General features: G+C 48.2%; 1 protein-coding gene across 1 annotated transcript in view; it reads right to left on the reverse strand.

Annotated features, from left to right (window-relative positions):
• Nucleotides 1–3,533, reverse strand: part of RCAN1 (regulator of calcineurin 1) — a 95,158-nt gene extending 91,625 nt beyond the window's left edge. Inside the window, exon 1 of the mRNA XM_039228501.1 lies at nucleotides 3,276–3,533. Within this exon, the coding sequence (XP_039084432.1) occupies nucleotides 3,276–3,518 (243 nt within the window). The 5' untranslated portion in view covers nucleotides 3,519–3,533. The remainder of the gene's footprint in view (nucleotides 1–3,275) is intronic.
• Between the last annotated feature and the right edge of the window lie 16,619 nt (nucleotides 3,534–20,152).

Raw genomic sequence — 20,152 nt, forward strand, 5'->3', positions numbered from 1 at the left:
GGTGACCCTCCAAGAGACTGATGAAGGAGAGGGGACCACCAAACACCCCCCCCCCCCCCCCCCCCCCCACAACCCACAAAGCTGTGCCTTCTGTCAGCAATGCAGTTAGCAGCATGACCACTAGGGGTCAGACCACACGGACCCGAAGTAGAAGGACATTTTCATTACACCACCCTTGGGTGATCAGGCTCACAGGGGGAGAGAATGGCCTTTAGAATAATAAGGCTGGCAGAAGCCACACCTTCCCACCTACAGGCCCGATTTTAGCTAAAGGAGAAATTTTTTTTGCTGGAAGGCTCACCAAAGGCCACACAGGGATTTCTGCTCTCGCTGCTGCCTAGTTTTTCAGAACTATTTGCCTTCAGGGCCTCAGAGAGCCCAGAGAATTTTGCATCTTCACCAACTGTTTGACATCTTACAGGAGCCTGTGGATGTGCAACCAAACCAGCAAACCGCATAGAGCTCCCCCACCCCCATTCTGAACACCCCCATCCAGACAGGCTCAAGCCGAGGCTCTGTCCTTTGCTCCATCTCCAGCGTCCAACACCCCCACCGGAGTTCAAACACTTCCAAAGCTCCCCGAGACAATGAAAGGTAAGAGCCGCCCAAGGGGTCTCCCTGCTTCCTCTCCTGACCACCCACTGTCCTCGTCCAAGAGACCTGCTCCACGCAGCCTGGCTGTCGGAACTACATCTGATTCCTTGCCATGGCCGCCAAGGCCCCGCATGGAACCCTTCCCCGGCTGTGTCGAACCTCGATCTCCCCCGACCGTCTCCCACGCGGCCATGAGGGCCCCTGCATGCCTTCTGAACTCAGTTCACTGCTGCCCTAAAACTCCTATATCTGCTGTTCCCTGTGCCTGGATGCCAGCCACGCAGAATCTACACGAGAGCAGTTCTCCTGGCAGCCCAGTCCGAGCTGTGCAGAGAGACCATTCGGGGCCACTCGATCTAAAGTGGCCCCATGCTGACTCCTCTCTGCACGTCTGCTTTGCAGGCCCTGTCCCCAGGGCCATCCTCTGCCCTCCCTACCCTTCTCTGGGCTCTGGCAGGTTGTGCCACCTATGGACTGTATTATGCACCCCCCCCCGCCCCCCAGCCTCCTGGCTGCCAGCTGGGTTCAGCCGATGAGATCAGAAAGCCAGGGCGAGTGGGGGTACCTCCTCCCTGCCAGTCCCCACGACAGCATCTAAGTTCCACCCTTCACATCTGTGTCTCTTCAGGCTCCAGCAACACTACTTCCTCCCCTCCATCCCACACCCTGGGGCTGACCCTCTGGGTCCCGCTCCAATTAATCAGCCCTTTACTAAAACCTCTTGAACCACCACAGTGTCCCCGTGAGGACTGATTCTGACTCGGCCCCTGTCTGCTTCTTGGTGACTCTCTAGCATATTATTCTTTGTTAATTTCTCCGTTGCACTCCATGCCATCCGAAATTACCTTGTTCCCTTCTTTCCCTGTTATCTAACCCCTCCCCGGTCACTAAAACATCAGTGGGAAGCTCGCTGTGTTCGCCACTCTACTCACGGGGCCGAAAACAGTGCCTGGGACATAGGAAGCATTCAATAAACAGCAAAAGAATAAATGAATGAATGAATGTTGGCCAATGTCTGTTCAAAATATCCCCTCGTTAGTAGGCTCTTCTCTGATCATCATGATTAAAACATCAATCCTCCTCCCCATCTCCTCCGTCTTACTTTTCCCTATAGCACTGTCACCTCCTGACATATTTAATATTGGTTCATTGTCGCCGCCAACAAAAAGGTCAGCCCCGAAAGGCACGGCTGCTGTTCCATTCACTGCTGTGCCCTCAAGAGCCTAGAACAGTGCCTGGCCCACGCAGGGTCTCTGAGGTTTATTAAAATGAATAGCTAGCCAAGTGGACAAAGTATCATACAAAGCAACTTCAGGAATGTCCCCCACACTTACTGGGAAAACTGGAAAACTACGAATTGCTGGACGCCCAAGCAAATAAGCACAGTCTTACATGACCTGACCTTGCTCCATTAGAAAGACAGCCTCAGACCCCTAGGAAAGAGGCTCGATGTACTAGCTAGACCTTGGCTGCAGGAAGCGAAAAGGTGTTAGAGGAAGACGAGTGAGACCCCGCACTTACGACAACTGTTGCTTTAGAAAGCATGCCACAGGGACTCGCCTAAGCACACGGCCCTTGTAATCCTTTCTGAAAGTGGATGGGCACAGAAATCACAAAGAAATGGGACGCAAGCACACCATTCCCGGTTCCACAGTGGTGTACCTCTTGGCAGCAGCCTCCAACTACAAGTTCATAGACAGTATACACAGACCCAGAGCCAAGCATGGAAAGCATCGCGCTTTTTTGACAGCTGCTCCCCTCACCAGTCATATCTCTTAAAGACAGCCTTTATTCTGCGACACCTGCGTTGTCCAAATTCCATCCTGCAGGCGAACTGCAGATTGGAAATAAATTCCTCCTCCCTGCCACCTCCATTGATTACTCATACCTGCCCCCTCACCCTCCTAAGTTTCTAAACTGGGTGGATTTAAAAAAAAAATCAACGCCCCATGTATCAGAGGGTCCCTATGGTGGTGTGTCACCCCTTCAGGGAGCAAGATTCCTGACTGTTCTAAAGGCCTAGAGAATGGGTCCCTTCCCCCCAACACCGTTCGACCGAAACTGGCCAGCCACAGGATAATGAGCAACCACAGATCCTCACCCAAACATTGGTTTTTCTTCCAATAGTGCAGATTGAGAATGCAGAGACGCTGTCCTATTTATGAACAGTGAGTCACGTCGCCGCTCCGCGTCTGTTTCATCCTCCGTATGAATGAGGGGAGCCCCTTCCCCAAACAAGTGCCAAGCTACCATACATGCCCCAGGGACGGCAATGCGAGCTCCCAGACGCCCCGGGTGCTAATTCATCCCGTGATTATCTCGTACTTCACTCCCCCCAACCCCAGCTGGACACCCGAGTGGACACCGGGGGTAGGAGTGTCTCTGGGAGGCGGTGACCAGCCACCGTCAAAGGCGAGGCGCTCAAAGCAATACCTATGCAGGATGCGCGCGCGGCCCCGCAGGTGCCCGGGGACCCGGGACCCGTCGGGAGCGCGCCCCCGCCCACCGGGCCGTGGGTGGACCGCGGCAGGGGGCGTCGCCGCGTCCCCGAGGGTCTCCTCCCGGCCCCGCCGGTGGCCCGGGCTGCAGAGGCTGCCCTGCGCCGGCCGGGACCCGCGCCGCCTCCTCCGGGCAACAAGTGTCCGCCCTCCACCCGACGGCCCGCCCGGCCCGGCCCTCACCCGGCACAGGCCGTCCACGAACACGCGCGGGTCCAGGTGGCAGGCGATGGTGGCGCTGGGCAGGTCTCGCAGGTCCACCTCCTCCATCTCGCAGTCGATGAAGCTCCAGTCGCCGCCGCCCTCGTCGGCCTCCGCCGCCGCCGAGAAATGCGCGAAGGGCCGCAGCGTCACCCCCGGCTGCGCCCGCGCCTCGGCCGCCTCGGCCGCCGCCCGGAGCCGGGGCCCGGCCACGGCGTCCTCCATCCCCGCGCCCGAGCCCGCGCGCCCCTGTGCGCCCCCGTCGGCGGAGCCGGGCTCGCGCGCGCGATCCTCGCGCTCTCCCGCGCGCCGGCTCGGCGGTTAACCCCCTTGGGCTCGCGTCTCAGCCGGCGGCGGTCACCACGGCTCCCCCGGACGCGGCCTCCGCGCGCCGGCCCCGCCCAGCCCCGGGGGCGGAGTCGGGAGGACTCAGCCGCGGGCCCTTTAAGCCGGCCCCCCCGCTGCGTTATTGTATCCCGCCCTTCCAGGAGGGAAAGCCAATAAAGGAACCGGATTCTCCTCACGTGATCCTCATTCGGCTGCCCTCACCCTGAAGCCTCAGGGTGGCCATGCTGGTTAGGGGCAAGGGCCTCATAAACCAGTTCCGCTTTTCCGACAGCTGGTGTCAGCTGAATGGCGCAAGGTTGTGTCTTGGGGGCCGGGATGGTAGCTGGAGAGGCGGCGCTTCTCTGGTTCCCAGGCGGTGACGCCTTGAGGCACAAAGGCCAACTTTGGGGGATTTCAGCGGGATCCAGTTTTGGCTGTGGCTCCGTGGCCATTGGCAAGTGGTTAGATGCTTACCGTATATTATCACATATAGTCGCAATAAGGATTGACCTAGATCGTGACAATACCTTACTGTTATATTTCAGCTTATTAGTCATAATATCATTGTTCAAAGTTTATATAATCAGAAGTAAATTTCTGAGTTACCACTATGTGCTATGCACAAGAGGAGATAATGAAAGATGCAAAACATTGGTCCCTACCTTTGGGGAGATTACAGAGGGCAAGCACAAATTTTCAAATAAGCCTCTCTCTCTCCCCTTGCAAAATAGGTAGAATTCCTGCACTGTGAAAGACAGCGTGGTACAGTGAAAGCCTGGGTCTGAATTTCAGCTTTGCTCTTAATTACTTGGACGAGTAACCTGAATTTCAGTTTCTTCATCTGAAAAATGAGGTCATATATGCTATGAATCCAGTAAGGGCCCAATACTTGGTAACTGTTCCTGTGTAGAGTTCTTTGGAAGGTGTGAAATTAGACCTGTCTTTTCTCCTAAGGAACGCTTGACGATGTAGTTAAGAACTGTAACTGATTGTATTAAAAAGTCTATCTATCCAGCTAACAGCTGAGATTTATTAAGAACATGCCATGTCTTACAGAGATGTTTGTGGTCAGGGGGAGCTTAAATCCAAGTGGAGTAGTAACAAGCATGCAGAGATAATTCATAAAATAGAATACGATATGAGGTTTGAGAAATATAGGAACCATCCTACACTGCCGGTGGGAATGTAAAATGGTGCGGTCACTTTGGAAAAACAGTTTGGAAGTTCCTCGAAAAGTTAAACGCAGTTACTGCAGGACTCAACAATTCCTTTCCTAGGTACAAACCCAACAAAAATGAAAACATATGTCCACACAAAACTAATATTCAAAGGTTCGGAGCATCATTATTAAAAAGAGCCCCAAGGTGGAAATAACCCCGAATATTCATTCATCAGCAGATGAATGGGTAAGGGAGATGGATAGCCATGTAATGGAATATTATTCAACCATAAGAAAGGATGAAGTTCTTGGGAATGCAAACTGGTGCAGTCACTCTGGAAAACAGTATGGAGGTTCCTCAAAAAATTAAAAAAAGAACTACCCTATGACACAGCAATTGCACTACTAGGTATCTATCCAAGGGATACAGGTGTGCTGTTTTGAAGGGGCACATGCACTCCAATGTTTATGGCAGAGCTATAAACGATAGCCAAGGTATGGGAAGAGCCCAAATGTCCACTGATGGATGAATGGATAAAGAAGATGTGGTACATATATACGATGGAGTATTACTCTGCAATCAAAAAGAATGAAATCTTGCCATTTGCAACTACGTGGATGGAACTAGAGGATATTATGCTGAGCGAAATTAGTCAACCAGAGAAAGACAAATATCATATGAGTTCACTCATATGGGGACTTTAAGATACAAAGCAGATGAACATAAGGGAAAGGAAGCAAAAATAATATAAAAACAGGGAGGAGGAGAAAACATAACAGACTCTTAAATATGGAGAATAGACAGAGGGTTACTGGAGGGGCTGTGGGAGAGGGGATGGGCTAAGTGGGCGAGGGGCAGTAAAGAATCTACTCCCTAAATCTTTGTTGCACTATATGCTAACTAACTAAAAAAAAAAAAAGGGAAGACATTCTGATGCATATTACAACACCGTGAACCTTGAAAACATTATGCAAAGTGAAAGAAGCCAGTCACAAAAAGCCACATACTGTATGATTCCATTTATAGGAAATGTGCAAGAGAGGCAAATCCATAGACATGGAAAGGAGATGAATGGTGGTCAGGGGTGGGGGAGGAGAGAAGGCACAGCACAGCGCTACAGGGGATGAAAAAAACGGTCTAAAATTGGACTGTAGTGATGTGTGCACAGCTCCGTGAATATACTAAAAGTCAATGAATTGTACTTTCAAGAGTGGATTTTATGGTATGTGAATTATATCTCGATAAAGCTAGAATTTACAGAAAAGAGAATGTGATAAAGGCCACAAGGGGTGAGATGGATTGTGGCAGAGTGGGTGCCGCTGCAGAGTCAAAAACTCTCCGTGAACTTGGCCAGACATTCTGAAAAGGATAAGAAAGGGGAGGAGACAGCGGTTTTGGAAAAACAACACCCAGCCAAACGGTTGCTGGGTGGGTCCATGTTGTCATCACCCTTAGGACAGGATGCTCTTTCAATCCTGGCTTACCCTAAGCCCTTAGAGCAATCAGAGGGCGCCTGTGGACAATGCGGATGAAAAAAAGCGCACTAGGAAAAAGAAACCTGAAATGTACCCAGAGCGGACCAGGTGCTGCACTAAGAGAGAAAAGCACAAGTTCAACCTCATGCAAGTGGGAAAGACAAAGTTACTGTGATTGACTTTGGGATGCACTCAGTCATTATGAACACTCAGCAGACAAAGTCATACATTCCTTCAGTGACTCTGGATTCCCACCACTGTATCTCTCCTCTCTGTCTCCGGCAGCAAAGTAAAGCCGGCGACCTTTTCTCCTTGTTGTCTGTGCAATTCCAATAATAATACCGATTTCATTTAGGTAGCTTTTAATTAATGGGTGAACCCCTAAACTAGATGACATAATCCCCACAAACAGGTATTATTACTCCCGATTCCTAGATCTGAGACTCTAAGAGATTGAATGACCTTCCCACAAGCAAGCAGGCAGCAAACGGCACAGCAGAACACCAACCCGGCTCTCACCCTGTGCTCCCTCTGCCCTGTGGGACTCCAGGACACAGAAAAATGGGAAGGAACCAAAGAAAAACAGTGGGGGGAAAGGAGAGGAGGGGAAAGGAAAGCAGAGGAAAAGAAACGAAGGGATGGGAGAGGTAGGAATTTGAGAGCAAAGGTAGAAGGTGCTTGTGGTTCACAATGGGAGGCAGGGTGACGACCCTGAGGAAGGGCACACTCTCACATATGCAGGGCGAGCCCTGGGCCTGCTGCTTGAGAGATAGACGGACTCTCTCAATGAAGAGTGTTAAGATCTGGATCAAGGGGCATGCGCGGGGTTCCACGCACGCTTCGTCATAAAATATCAGATTCTTTCTTCCACTTAGAAAATAAACTTTCAGGGGATGCCTGTGTGGGTCAGTCGGTTAAGCATCTGAATTCGACTCAGGTCATTGTATCCACAGTTCGTGAGTTCGAGTCCTACGTGGGGCTCTGTGCTGACAGCTCAGAGCCTGGAGCCTGCTTTGGATTCTGTGCCTCCCTCTCTCTGCCCTGCTCATGCTCTTGTCTCTCTGTCTGTCTCTCTCTCTCAAAAATAAATACAAAAAAATAATTAAATTTAAAAAAAGAAAATAAACTTTTATAGTAACTGCCATCTTTGTCATGCCTTATAATTTAAAAAAGGCAGACGCCTGAGTCTTACGCTTTCGCAGACACTAATGCTAATGATCAGTGGCCTCTCCCAGGGAGGCGAAAAACAGGGAAAGTGTGCTGTCAATGGCATAGGTAGAAACTAAGCAGAACGTGCTGCTGAAGTTTCCAGACGTTTCTAGGGGCAAAGCCAATTAAACTTGGGGGCAATCTCTTATGAGCCAGTCTACCATCAAACATATACAAAAGTCCTAACACGTGCTCTGGGAACTGTTACCTGTCTCTCTTTTTCTAACTGTGGCAATGGAATCTAATACCCATCCTGCTCTCCAGTGGGGCATCTAATAGGAAGCCTTCCCCTCTCCTTGGCTCCCAAAGGGAAAGGAATCAACAAGGGAGAAGAGTGGCTCTTACAGATTCTTTTTTTTTTTTTTTCAAATGAGAGAAGGGACTCATTTTCATTAATATATCCTACCATTTCCTATTCATTCTCATCCCCTAACCCTTCCTTCGTGCCGGCCATTGTAATCACCAAATATAAAAGAAAAGGCACGCAGAAAGCCATGTTTGATTATTTTTGTTCTGAGCATCTGTCTCTTACATTTAAAGCAGCCCAGCTCTGCAAACATCCCTGTGCGTGGAGATGACAGCCTATTCTTTGCCAGGTGGGAAAATTTCACTGTATGACACTTTCGATTGCTTTCTATTCTGTTCTGGAAATTGAAGGGGCCTGTGTGCAGTAGGCTCTCGCTGAATGCTTCTTAAATGAACCAATGGCATTTCTGCACACTGTTGAGAAATTATAGACATTTAAACATTTTATTTAAGATAGAAGGCAAGTAGCTGTCCCTCTGAGTGTTTGCTGTCACAAAGAATGAACTCTTCCAAACGGTGCTCAGAGGAGTAAATCCCTTAAATAACTCACTCGAAAATTTCTGTTTTGTTACCTCCCATAAAACAAATAAAAATATGTTGCTTCGTTGTTATTTTGTTTTCGTTTTGGTTTTTTTTCTGATCAAACATAATCAAGTTTCATTCTAAAATCCACTCTTTTTTTAAACAATTTAAAAAACTTTTTTTGATGTTTATTATTTCAAACATCAAAGAGCATGAGTGGGGTAGAGCATGAGTGGGGTAGAGGCAGAGACAGAGGGAGACACAGGATCTGAAGCAGGCTTCAGGCTCTGAGCTGTCAGCACGGAGCCCGACATGGGGCTTGAACCTACAAACTGTGAGGTCATGAGCTGAACTGAAGTCAGACATTTAATTGACTGAGGCACCCAGGCACCCCTCCCTGTTGTCTTTTAAGATCTTCTGATGCTTCTTAAACCAGTAAACCTAGAGTTATAAACTAGGTTTTAAGAGAGATATTGGAATTTGGTTCCTTTGCCTTTCCGGATTTAGAAAATTCCCTGGCTTCCACATCATTCTAACTCCTCTTTCAAGGTAGCTGACACCTGTGTTCGTGTGGGTTTTTTTTTTTAATGTGTATTTATTTTTTAGAGAGAAAGAGGCAGAGGACAAGTGGGGGAGGAGCAGAGAGAAAGAAAGACACAGAATCCAAAGCAGGCTCCAGGCTCTCAGCTGTCAGCACAGAGCCTGACGTGAGGCTTGAACTCATGAACCGTGAGATCATGACCTGAGCCGAAGTTGGACGCTCAACTGACTGAGCCACCCAGGTGCCCCTCACCTGTGTGGGTTTTATGTGAGTTGGGATTCTCCTGGGTGCAAGTAACGGAAGCATCTGGAGCCAGTTTAAACAGGAGGGAATTTAAGCTAAGGATGTGGGTGCCTTAGAGTAGCTAAGGGCAGCCATGCTGGCAAGCCTCAGGAAGGTCCTAGAAACCAGACCTCAATGATTATCCAAGAAGACAGGCTGTCACTTGGGCCCTCTTGGGGCCATCAGAGACTGACGATGGGTGCAGAAGAAGTGTGGTGTCACAAGCCAGGATGTGTGGTCTACGTTTCAGTGCTGTCCCTTCCATCGCTGTGGCCTTGGGGGAGTCACTCTCCAAATCCTCCTGTAGAGAAAGGTGATATAAACAGCTTCCTGTCAGAGGTCTTGGGAAGCTAGGATGGTGCCTGACCTCTGCCTGGCACAGAGGAGAAACTCAGCGTGGAAGATGATAATTATACTTCTGGCCTTGGGTCTCCCACTTGAAGACCCCCTTCTCTCTTCTGTGTCGAAGTCTTTTAACTGCAGGATGACAGGAGGAGCCCCGCCGGCCGGCTTCTAGGGCACAAGCACCAGAGCGGGGTCTGCACCAGTTGGGGAAGGTCGCTGAAAAGAACTGACCGCCCACTGACCTGTGGGCTGGCCCCGGACACTCGGAGGCTCCTCACTCCCCCCCCCCTCCTTGGAATGTGGGTTCCCCTGGCTTTTCCTGCTCTCAGAGACTGCTTCAAGGACACAACCTTGAGACGGTGATGCGGTGTTGAGGATAGTTGTGTGGTACCTGTGACTGAACCCAGTTAGGGCCTCTTTATCAACTTTTAAGATCTGGTGGCTGGGTCCCCGAGCCGTCTGTCTCTCTGCCACCCAAGACAAGCCTTGTATCTAAGTTCCTTTGCTTATGAAACCTGGCACTTACCGGTCTGGGGTAGCCTGTGTCTTTCTTTGATCCCTCCCCTCCCTCTGCATTGGGGTGGGTTTCAGATTACACGTGGGAAGCTCCCAAGAAGATTACCAACCAACAGGGTCTATAGACCGGTGAGCCCCTTCTCTTCAGATTGCGGGATGGATGAAACATTGGTGACGAGTGGCCCCTCTCACCCAGTCTACTGACAGCCTCTCTGTGGAAGGCACCTGTGTGCACTCCATCAGCCTGTCCTGAGATCTAGCTGAAGTCACTGTCATCATTCCAACAGGAGAGATTGCCTCTTAGGGAGTGAGGTAGGACTTCACTGGTACCTCCCAGGGCCTTTCCTCAGGGACGGGTTTGTTTTTTTTTACCGCGGCGATGGGTTCCTTCTTTGATTTTACCCTATAGCATAGGAGCCACATCTCATTTGCCTGTCAGACCTGGTGGTGCCTGGTGTATTAAATGATAGCTTAGTGCTCATGAAGGTGTCAAAAGCAGGGCTCAAGTGCCATCTTGAGAGACTCGTTCAGGCCAGACTCGTTCAGGCCTGACCCCACGCTGACTTGCTCTGGGGATTTCCATTCTCGTTGGGATGTGGTGATACACAAAGTAAACAAAAATTCCAGTCCTCATGAGGTACACTTTCTGTGGTAGTGGTGAGAGAGAGGCAATAAGTAAGATAAATAAACACAACGTTTATAAGTTGGTCATAAATAAGTGTAAAATGTAGATATGTGATGATAAATGCTAAGGAGCAAAAAATAAAGCAGGGAAGAGGGATTGGATGTGTGTGTGTGTGTGAGTGTGTGTGTGTATGGGAAAAGGATTTCAGCTAGGTCAGCCAGGAAAGACCATGAGTAAAGACCTGAGGAAGGGAGAGAGGGCCATGCCTACTTCTAGGGAAGACCATTCCAGGCAGAGGAGCAAGTGCAATGGCCCTGAGGCAGCCCTGAGCTGCCTTGCCTGTTGAAGGAATAGTTCAAAGACCAGTGCGGCTGGAGCAGGGGATCAGGGTGGTGAGTAGTGCTGAGGTCAGAGAGATGATAGGTCAGGTCATACAGGGCTTTGTAGGGCACACTGAGGATTTTGGTTTTTCACCCCCTTGGAGACAGGAGCCAGGGGAGGATTTGAACAGAGACAAACTTACACGAGCTGACTTTCGTACGACGGACAGGAAGGCTCACTCAGGAGCTTTGTGCATGGGACGCCATGGGACACCGTGTGGGGACAAGAGTGGAAGCTGGAAACCAATCCGAAACCCATTACAATAACCCACGTGAGAAGTGATGGGAACTTGGATTGGGATGGAAGACCGGAATGTGACGACAAAGTGGTAAGATGCCCTCTATATTTTGAAGGTTTCACCAACGGGATTGCCTTCATGTATAATTTTCCTATTGATACAGAATAGCACAAACATAGTGGCTAAACGACACACAAAAATTAACTTATAATTCGTGGGGATGAGCCCTGGGTGTTATATGGAAACCAATTTGACAATAAACTATTTGTAAAAAAAATAAACTATCAATAGGTAGAAAAAAAAGGGAGACATGGAAACGTAATTAGCTGTATATAGAGAAAAATAAGACATTGGAATGGCATAGCGTATCTACATCTCTGTGTTGCACTGTAAAAGCAAGGTGTGGATACTTTATCCCGGCACATACTTGCACTTGAAGGAAAGCACCACTGAGAAGGTTCAACAGCAAAATAAAGTCTCAGCATCTCACAAAAAAAATTAACTTATAGTTCTGGAGGTTAGAAGTCTAGAATGGGTCAGCAGAGTTTTTGTAGGTTCTAGAAGAAAAATCGCTGCCTTGTTTTCTTTCTGGTTCTAGAAGCGTCTGCATTCCTTGGCTCATGGTCCCACGTCTTTCCAGCCTCTGCTTCCACCATCACATCTCTCTCTCTGACTCTGACCTTTCTGCCTCTCTCTTATAAAGACCTTTATGATTACATTGGACCCACCTGAATAACACAGGAGAATCCCCCCGTCTCTGAGATTAAGGTCAGGGGACTGACCTTGATCACATCTGCAAAGTCCTTTTTTTGCCTGTAAGGTAACATAGTCACAGAGTCCAGGTTGTAGCGTGTGGAAGTCTCTGTGGGGGACCATTACTGTCCCCCTACTATACTTAAAGAAAGAGAGAGGTCAAGGCTGACTCTGAGACTTTGGCCAACACAGCCGCAGGGAAAGAGCCATCTCTTACCTAGATAAAGTCTCTGAGAGGAGAAAGTTGGGGAGAGGGTATTGTCAGGAGCTCACATTGGGGCTGTTTAGTCTTGGGAGATCACTGAGACTGCAAGGAGAGCCATCCAGGAGGCAGCTGAGTCGGGGTGCCTGTGTGGCTCAGTTGGGTAAACAGGAGGCAGTTGAGTAAAGAATCTGGAGTTGAGGGGAGAAGGTTGGGGGCACACAAGTAGGTTGAAGCTCTAGATGGAATGAGAAGGTGGGAGGCTGTCGAGATCCCCTTCTGAGTGAGGAGCTCAGCCACCGGTCAGCCGTGGTGCTCGTGGCGGTGGGCTGAGAGGCCAGGGAACCACGGGGCAGGTGAGGGATCCTGGAAACCAGAGACAGAAGGGCTTCCCAGAGGGCAGAGCGGGCTTCTGTGTCCAACGCTGCCGAAAGATCGGCTTTGGGGGGGGGGTGCTCGGCAGCTGGAAGGGGTCAGGGTAGGCGAAGGGCTTTGTTGGTGCTGACAGGTGGGAGAAGAGCTACCAGGTGTGTGTGCTGATGGGGAGGACCCAGTAGACAACGAACAGTTGAGGAGCGGGTGGGGCACAAGGATTTCTGGAACCATCTCTGTGCAGGCAGGAGGGGAGGGCACCTGGTGCATGAGTGGAGAGGCGGGTCCAGCTGGAAGAATGGAGCACATTTATTGCCACGGACAGCAGGTAGCAAGCTCAACACGGGTGCTAGTGAGTGGGGTGCTGTGATGGGGGGTGGGGATGGCGAAGGTTCTCTGTGGTCGCCCCCGCCTTCTCAGTGATACAGGACGCAACACCGTCAGCTGAGGTTAAGGTTGAGGAATGTGGCATTGAGAGTTTAAAGCAAGAAAAGAAAACGCAAAGTCATCTCCCAGGAATGTGGGAGAGTGAGTCCAGTCGGGGAAAGGCAGGATGATTACATATGCATGCAAATGTAGTAGAAGCATAATATATGCATACAATATGTAAATATATGTGTGGTTATAACATATACCTCTATGTTGAGAGGTGCATATTAATGCATATGTATACATTATAATCACACATATACATGTAATATATAATACGTATGATATGCAAAATAATGCAAAATAATTACTATCAATAGTATCTAATACATACTATATGTAAAATAGTATGTGAATATATGTTCATCCATCACATATGAATATAGAAATATATGCAGATATGTAACATATTAAACTATATTATATGTAATTCAAAACCCATTTATTTGTAAATTGTCTCTCTCCCTCACTCTATTCATAATATATAGGATGCTTATTATAAAGCATACATAGAAATAGAAATATTAAAAGTGTGAGAAAAGAGAAACAAATACACATTTTTAAATTTTTTTTTTTTTTTTTTTTTAAGTAAGCTCTACCTCCAACGTGGGGCTTGAACTCACGGTCCAGTAGTCGCATCCTCCACCAAGTGAGGCAGCCAGAAGCCCCGTGTGGATTATGTTTTTACCCTCATCTTTTGGAAGATCCAAAAGTCAAAGGCTTTATCAACCATCAAAAATATTCTGTTTTCTCAAAAACCTTCTGTGAGTCTCACTTACTTATTAACGAAATGTCATGGAGAGTGATATGATTACGCGGCCTTCATGCTTTTGGGAAATCCAGATGAGCCACGTGGTGGGTATTACACCCTCACTCTGCTTACTAGCTCAGGATATTCATTTTTCAATCCCGAACATGCAAGGGGTTGTTATTATTTATTATTGTGATACAGTCAGTAAATTCCCATGCTCCTTGGTGTCAGTGAGCTGTTTTGGCAAATTAATTGGAAGTTACCCATTTTTATATGTTTCACAAATGGGTTTTAAAATGCACCAAATCCCTTGGAAGCTTTTTAACAGGGTGGGAAGTGGTGTTTCCAAGTCTTAAAGTGTGAGCTGTGAGAGCTCTGATGGATGTCACACATCGCTTGGTGGCAGTAAAATCGCTCATGATAGAAACCTTTCCAAACTACTGTTTTCAAAATGTTCTCCCCGTAGTACACGCTTCTGGCAGAAAGTGGTAACTTCCTCATTCACTGGTAAATGTTGCCTTGACCTTGAAGGGCCAGGTTAAGTTGCTTTGTTTATTTTGAACTACAGACAGGGTGCCAATTTCACAAGTTGGCTGGTAGTCACTCACATTGAGTGTGAAGTGACGGCTCTGTCCCCGTCTCTCTGTCCACCTCTGCTTGCTTCCTTAGAAATAGCTTCACACTGTTGTTTATCAGGCATCTTTGTGAGGCACTTGTCCATTTTCATGAGGATTCGTTGGGTTAAAAGCTAGATAACATAATCTGTAAATTCTCTAATTGGAAATTTGGGATCTGCAGTAACAGCAAAATTCTGAAAGCAAAGAAGGTGTGCGGGGCTGTGTCACCCCATGCCACCCGGAGCAACAGCTGTCCCTTCTGGGTGCCTTGAGCATCCTCCTGACACCTGCCAGTCTGGCTCTTGCCGCAAGAGTGGACACCAGGGTCAACCCACATGGCAAAGCAGCAGAGTATAATTTCTTTCTTCCTTCCTTCCTCCCTACCCTCCCTCCCTCGCTGCCCTCTCTCCCTTCTTTTTTCTTTCTTTTTCTCCTCTTTTAAAGATAGAAACCAATGTAAACAAAAGTCCTCAGGGGTTTTTTGTTTATTTATTATTGAGAGACAGAGAGAGACAGAGAATGAGCGGGGGAGGGGCAGAGAGAGAGGGAGACACAGAATGGGAAGCAGGCTCCAGGCTTGAGTTGTCAGCACGGAGCCTGAGGCAGGGCTTCAACTCATAAACCTGAGATCCTGACCTGAACCGAAGTCAGACACTTAACCGACTGAGCCACCTAGATGCCCCAAGTCCTCATGTTTTTTAACCATCCATTGAGTGACCTTGACCTCGTAGGGCAAGTACACAGTATGGACAACACTATCAGCGACAGCTCTTTCCACCTAGACTGTCTCACTCTGACCCAGGACTGATGTCTGGCTATGTGGCTTTACCGGGCTTCACCGAGTTGTGTCCTTTTCACCTGCCCGGCCCGTTACTGGGGTCCAAGACACAGGCTAATTTTCAAAGGACACTTCGGATCAAAAGGCCAAAAGGAAAGTCATCACTTCTGCCATCAAAACTGCTCACCCCACCAGGAACTTCCAAGGATCAGGCATCCAAAAACGGATCATCAAATTCCCTCCCTCTTCTCCCCTGCCTCAGATGAGATCTGGTGTCCCCTAGGCCATCCCTATATGTTGATCTCGTTATCACCTTTATCAGATATAATGGTCATACTACATTACAACACTTCATTGTCTTTCTTCCCCCTTGTATTACAAGCAACAGGAAGAGTGAGGGTCCTCCTTGTATGCTGAGTGATGCCACGCACACAGGTATTCAATATTCGGTAATTACAGCACCTTCCTGTAAACATCTGTGAATCCCAACCCCAAGCACTGACTAACTGACTGGCGTAGGAATGAATGGATGGTCAGCAATGTCCCTCCACCAAACCAAACAGCACATTTTATCAGACTGCTCCTGAGAGTGTCCATCAATTTGCGAGCTGGGGGACACAAACCAAAGTACACGAATGTGTGCACGGTTAGTGCGCTAAAGGCATTCTGTAAGGAAGCAGATACCGTTGCCCTCAAACAGTCTGGATCAATTCAGGAGCACAGTTTTTAAAATTTATCTTGTAGAATAAGCTATTCTAGGTTGGAGTGTGTGTGTTTCAGACAATCTCTTCGCCTCTCCCCACCCTCCCCAAGCTTAGAGCGCAGCTGACCATCCTAAAGGGGGTCTGTGTGCTCTTCATTCCAATCCATTTCCTCCAATTTGCTTTCATTTCCCGTGCTTTTGTGGCTTTCTGTGGAGCAAGCATTTTTTTTTTTAATTGAAGTATAATTAACATACGCTGTTGTATCAGTCTGGGGTCTACCATATAATGATTCAACAATTCTGTACACTACTCTGCTCATTACAGAGCTTGAGTTTCCTCAAGCTTCTTGGTAACCCCCCTTTCCAAGGCACTCCCAGGCCACCCCTGATCTGCCTCCTGCCACCGTACCTGAGTTGAGCTAGTCTGTATTTAATATCAAAGGGTTTCCTTGGTCTGTCTTCTCTTTACTTACCTTCCCTGTTTTTTTGTTTTTTGTTTGTAATTTTTTGGTAATGTTTGTTTATTTATTTATTTATTGAGAGACAGAGAGACAGAGCATGAGGTGGGGGATGGGGTGGGGACAGAGAGAAGGAGTCACAGAAACCCAAGCAGGCTCCAGGCTCTGAGCTGTCAGTACAGAGTCCGACACGGGGCTCGAACTCATGAATCGTGAGATCATGACCTGAGCCGAAGCTGGATGTTTAGCCAACTGAGCCACCCAGGTGCCCCCCATACCTTCCCCGTTCTGAAATTATTGCTTAATTACCTGATATCTCTCTAGTTTTTTTTTTAATATTTTTTATTTATTTCTAGGAGAGAGAGAGACAGCGTGAGCAGGGAAGGGTCAGAGAGAGAGGGGGAGTCACAGACTGAAACAGGCTCCAGGCTCTGAGCTGGCAGTCAGCACAGAGCCCGACGCGGGGCTCGAACCCAAAAACCGCGAGATCATGACCCAAGCGAAAGTCGGACGCTTAACCGACTACGCCACCCAGGCGCCCCTCTCTCTAGAGTTTTAATTGAATGTTAAATTAAGTTAAAATTAAAAACGTTTGCTGGGAGAGGGTATGCTTGGGTGGCTCAGTTAATCCAGTGTCCGACTCTTGATCTCGGCTCAGGTCATGCTTTCATGGTTTGTGTGTTTGAGCCCTGAGTTGGGGTCTGCACTGACAGTGCAGAGCCTGCTTGGAATTCTCTCTTCCTCTCCTCTATTCCACTCGTTCTCTCTCTCTCTCTCTTTCTCTCAAAAAATAAATTTTAAAAAAGCTCATTGATCTGCTGAGTGACCTTTGTGGCCTCCAAAGCAATTTTACTTTGATGATTTATCTTGCTTCTCTTGAATGAGGCATTTTCCGAAGGTCTCTCATCCTGTGGGGCTGCTGAGTGGCAGTTCTATGCGAAGAGGGACTGGGTTCCGGGTGAGCTGAATGCCGGCCTGTGATGTAGGCTCGAGCCAGCTATCAGCCCGCGGACCTCCAAAATGTCGGAGGGAAAGGGCTTCACCTGTGATGCCAATATTAACGAGTCGAGGTTTAGCTTCCTTCAGGCAGTGTGTCCCATTTATTGGAAAAGGCATCTGGGTTTTTGCTGTATTCTGTTCGCTGTATGTGTGTGCCTGTACACATGTGTGTGCAATTCTATGGGTGTGTATGTGCGCGTGCATGCTTGCATGTACATGTGCACATATATGTGTGTCTTGTGCACATGTGTGTAACATGCATGTTGTGTGTGCATGTCTGTGTGTGCTATGCACATGTGTTTTTGTATAGCTTGTGTGTGCTTATGCATGTGTATATGCATATATGAGCAGGTGTATATGCATACGTGTGAGAGTGTGTTGAATGTATGTGTGCACGTGTGTCTGTGTGTGCACGTGTGCGTGCATGCCCATGTGCCCATGTGAGTGTGTGCACGCCTATGTGCATTGACTGGTAAGGCTGTTCCCTATACAGAGGCTGCAAGTAATCCCTATTTTCACCCTCATCCTCTGCAGATCCTGGCCCTGGGATCTCTGTTCTTGGGGCTACACAGCTCCTTAGAGATTCTAAACTCCCTCCAAGGCCACATTTGTTGTTTGGGTTTCTTACCTTTCTTAAATTGGGTGGAGGCGGGGCAGGCTGAGCCCCGGTGTACTCATGGTGAGGGAGTCTCCTGTCTCTCACCCCCAAGTACTCTTCAGGGCCCATCGAGGTGTTTCTGGGTCACCTGTGAGACCAAGGCCATCTCTCTACAATTGAAGGAAGCACCATTGCCATTTTGTTTTAGGTAATAAAGCTTTTCCTTCTACCAAAACCATTTCATCTGGGTATTTGAATTTGGTTTTAGGCAGGAGAGTCAGAGGCTATTTTTACTCTCCTTCTGAATGTGGAATTCCATTTAGTACGTAAAAGACAGATCCATTGATTGAGATCAATTGAAGGCAGATTGAGTGATGGGGGGGGCTGTTGCACGTGCACCTCTGTGTGTGTGTGTGTGTGTGTGTGTGTGTGTGTATGTTGGGGGTTTGCTTTAACACAGTGGGAACTCCCTTCCCTAGACTACTGAGACTCTTCTTTTCTATTTCAGGAAGAATCAAGATTTCCCCTAGAAAACAGCAAGGGCCCCAATGTCAGAGATGTGTTGAAATGAAGATGTTCCAACCAGCCTTTACCATCAGCCAACCCTCTTGATAAAAATCACCTAATAAAACATAGTCTTACTGTACAATCCACCAACTGTGCCCCTTAATATTTACAATGGTTGAAAACTTACGTCCACATAGAAACTTGCGCCTGAGTGTTTATAGCAGCTTTACCCATAATTACCCTAAATTGGAAGCCAACAAGATGTCCTTGAGCAGGTGAATAGATTAACAAACTTGGGACATTCAGAGAATGGAATATTATTCCGAGCTAAAAAAAAAAAAAAAAAAAGAGCTTTCCAGCCACAAAAGATAAGGAGGAATCTTCTGTGCATATCGCTAAGTGAAGGAAGCCAATCTGAAAAGGCTACATGCGGTGTAATTCCAACCACGTGGCATTCTGGAAAAGGCAAAACTAGGGAGACATGAGAAGGTCAGTGGCTGGCGGGGCCTGGGGTGGGAGTGTTGAGGAGGGATGAATAGGGGTCACGCAGGGGACTTTTTGGGCCATGGAAATACTGTCTGACATTATAGTGAGGGGTATGTGCCATTATACATCTGTCCAAACCCATAGAATGTACAACACCAAGAGTGAAGCCTAATGTAAGCTACAGACTTTAGTTCATAATAATGTATCAATACAGGCTTTAACAGAGATGTCCTCACTAATGCAAGATGGTAGCAATAAAACCACTCTAAAAAAAGTATTATTTTTTAGGGGCGCCTGGGTGGCTCAGTCAGTTAAGCATCCGACTTCAGCTCAGATCATGATTTCACAGTTTGTGGGTTCGAGCCCCGTGTCAGGCTCTCTGCTGACAGCTTGGAGCCTGGAGCCTGCTTCGGATGCTGTGTCTCCCTCTCTCTCTGCCCCTCCCCTATTCATGCCCTGCTTCTCTCTGTCTCGATATAAATAAACATAAAAAAAGAGTATTATTTTTTAAACAGTGTCTAATACAATGACCACAGAACACCTGGTGGAAACCAAAGAAAGTCAGAGAAATTTGCCAGACCAAACTAGTTGCAAATTGTACCTCTCCGGGGTAGCATTGGTGAAAACGTGTCAAAAGTATGATTGGGTTTTAGAGGGGCTCATTGTAAAGGGGTCCCCCGCCACCCCTCGCTTAACTATGGAGAAAGGGAAGTCCCTCCCTCTGTTGAAGCCATTCTTGGCAAATCGCAGCGGGAGAGCAAGCTGTGGAAACACTACCACCTAGTGGTGGAAGGCAGATGTTCAACAGCGTGGCGTTGAAGGTGGGGGGGGAAGGAGGGAGGAGAGTGGAGGTATAAGGAGAACCTGGCCATCCAAGTGGCCACATACCTAACATTTTCCATCTGAAAGACCCACCAAGGCAGAAGGGGGAGATGAGGAGAGCCCAGAAGGCTGCTAAACAGGTATAAGACTGATTTGAAAGGCACTGAAGGATTTGCTTGCTTTAAGGCATCTCTGCCGCATAATCCTGCTCATATACACTGCTTGTTGTTGATTCCTACTGTATACAACAGGCCAAAGCGCAGGGACACCCTCATTCAACGAGTCCCTAGTGGCCTATTCTGGGCCAGGCATTCTTACAGGCGCTTGAGAGGAAGACTGCCTGTGTCAGCTGGAAATATGAGCAGCTTTCTAGCTCTCCTTCCTGGGTGCAAAGGGATGGACACCTTGACTGGGAAAGGGGGACAGGAATGGACACCTTGGAGCGTGACTCTGGAGC

Source organism: Hyaena hyaena, unplaced genomic scaffold (assembly GCF_003009895.1).
Source record: "Hyaena hyaena isolate Hyena2069 unplaced genomic scaffold, ASM300989v1 scaffold_2, whole genome shotgun sequence".
Classification (NCBI taxonomy): Eukaryota; Metazoa; Chordata; class Mammalia; order Carnivora; family Hyaenidae; genus Hyaena; species Hyaena hyaena.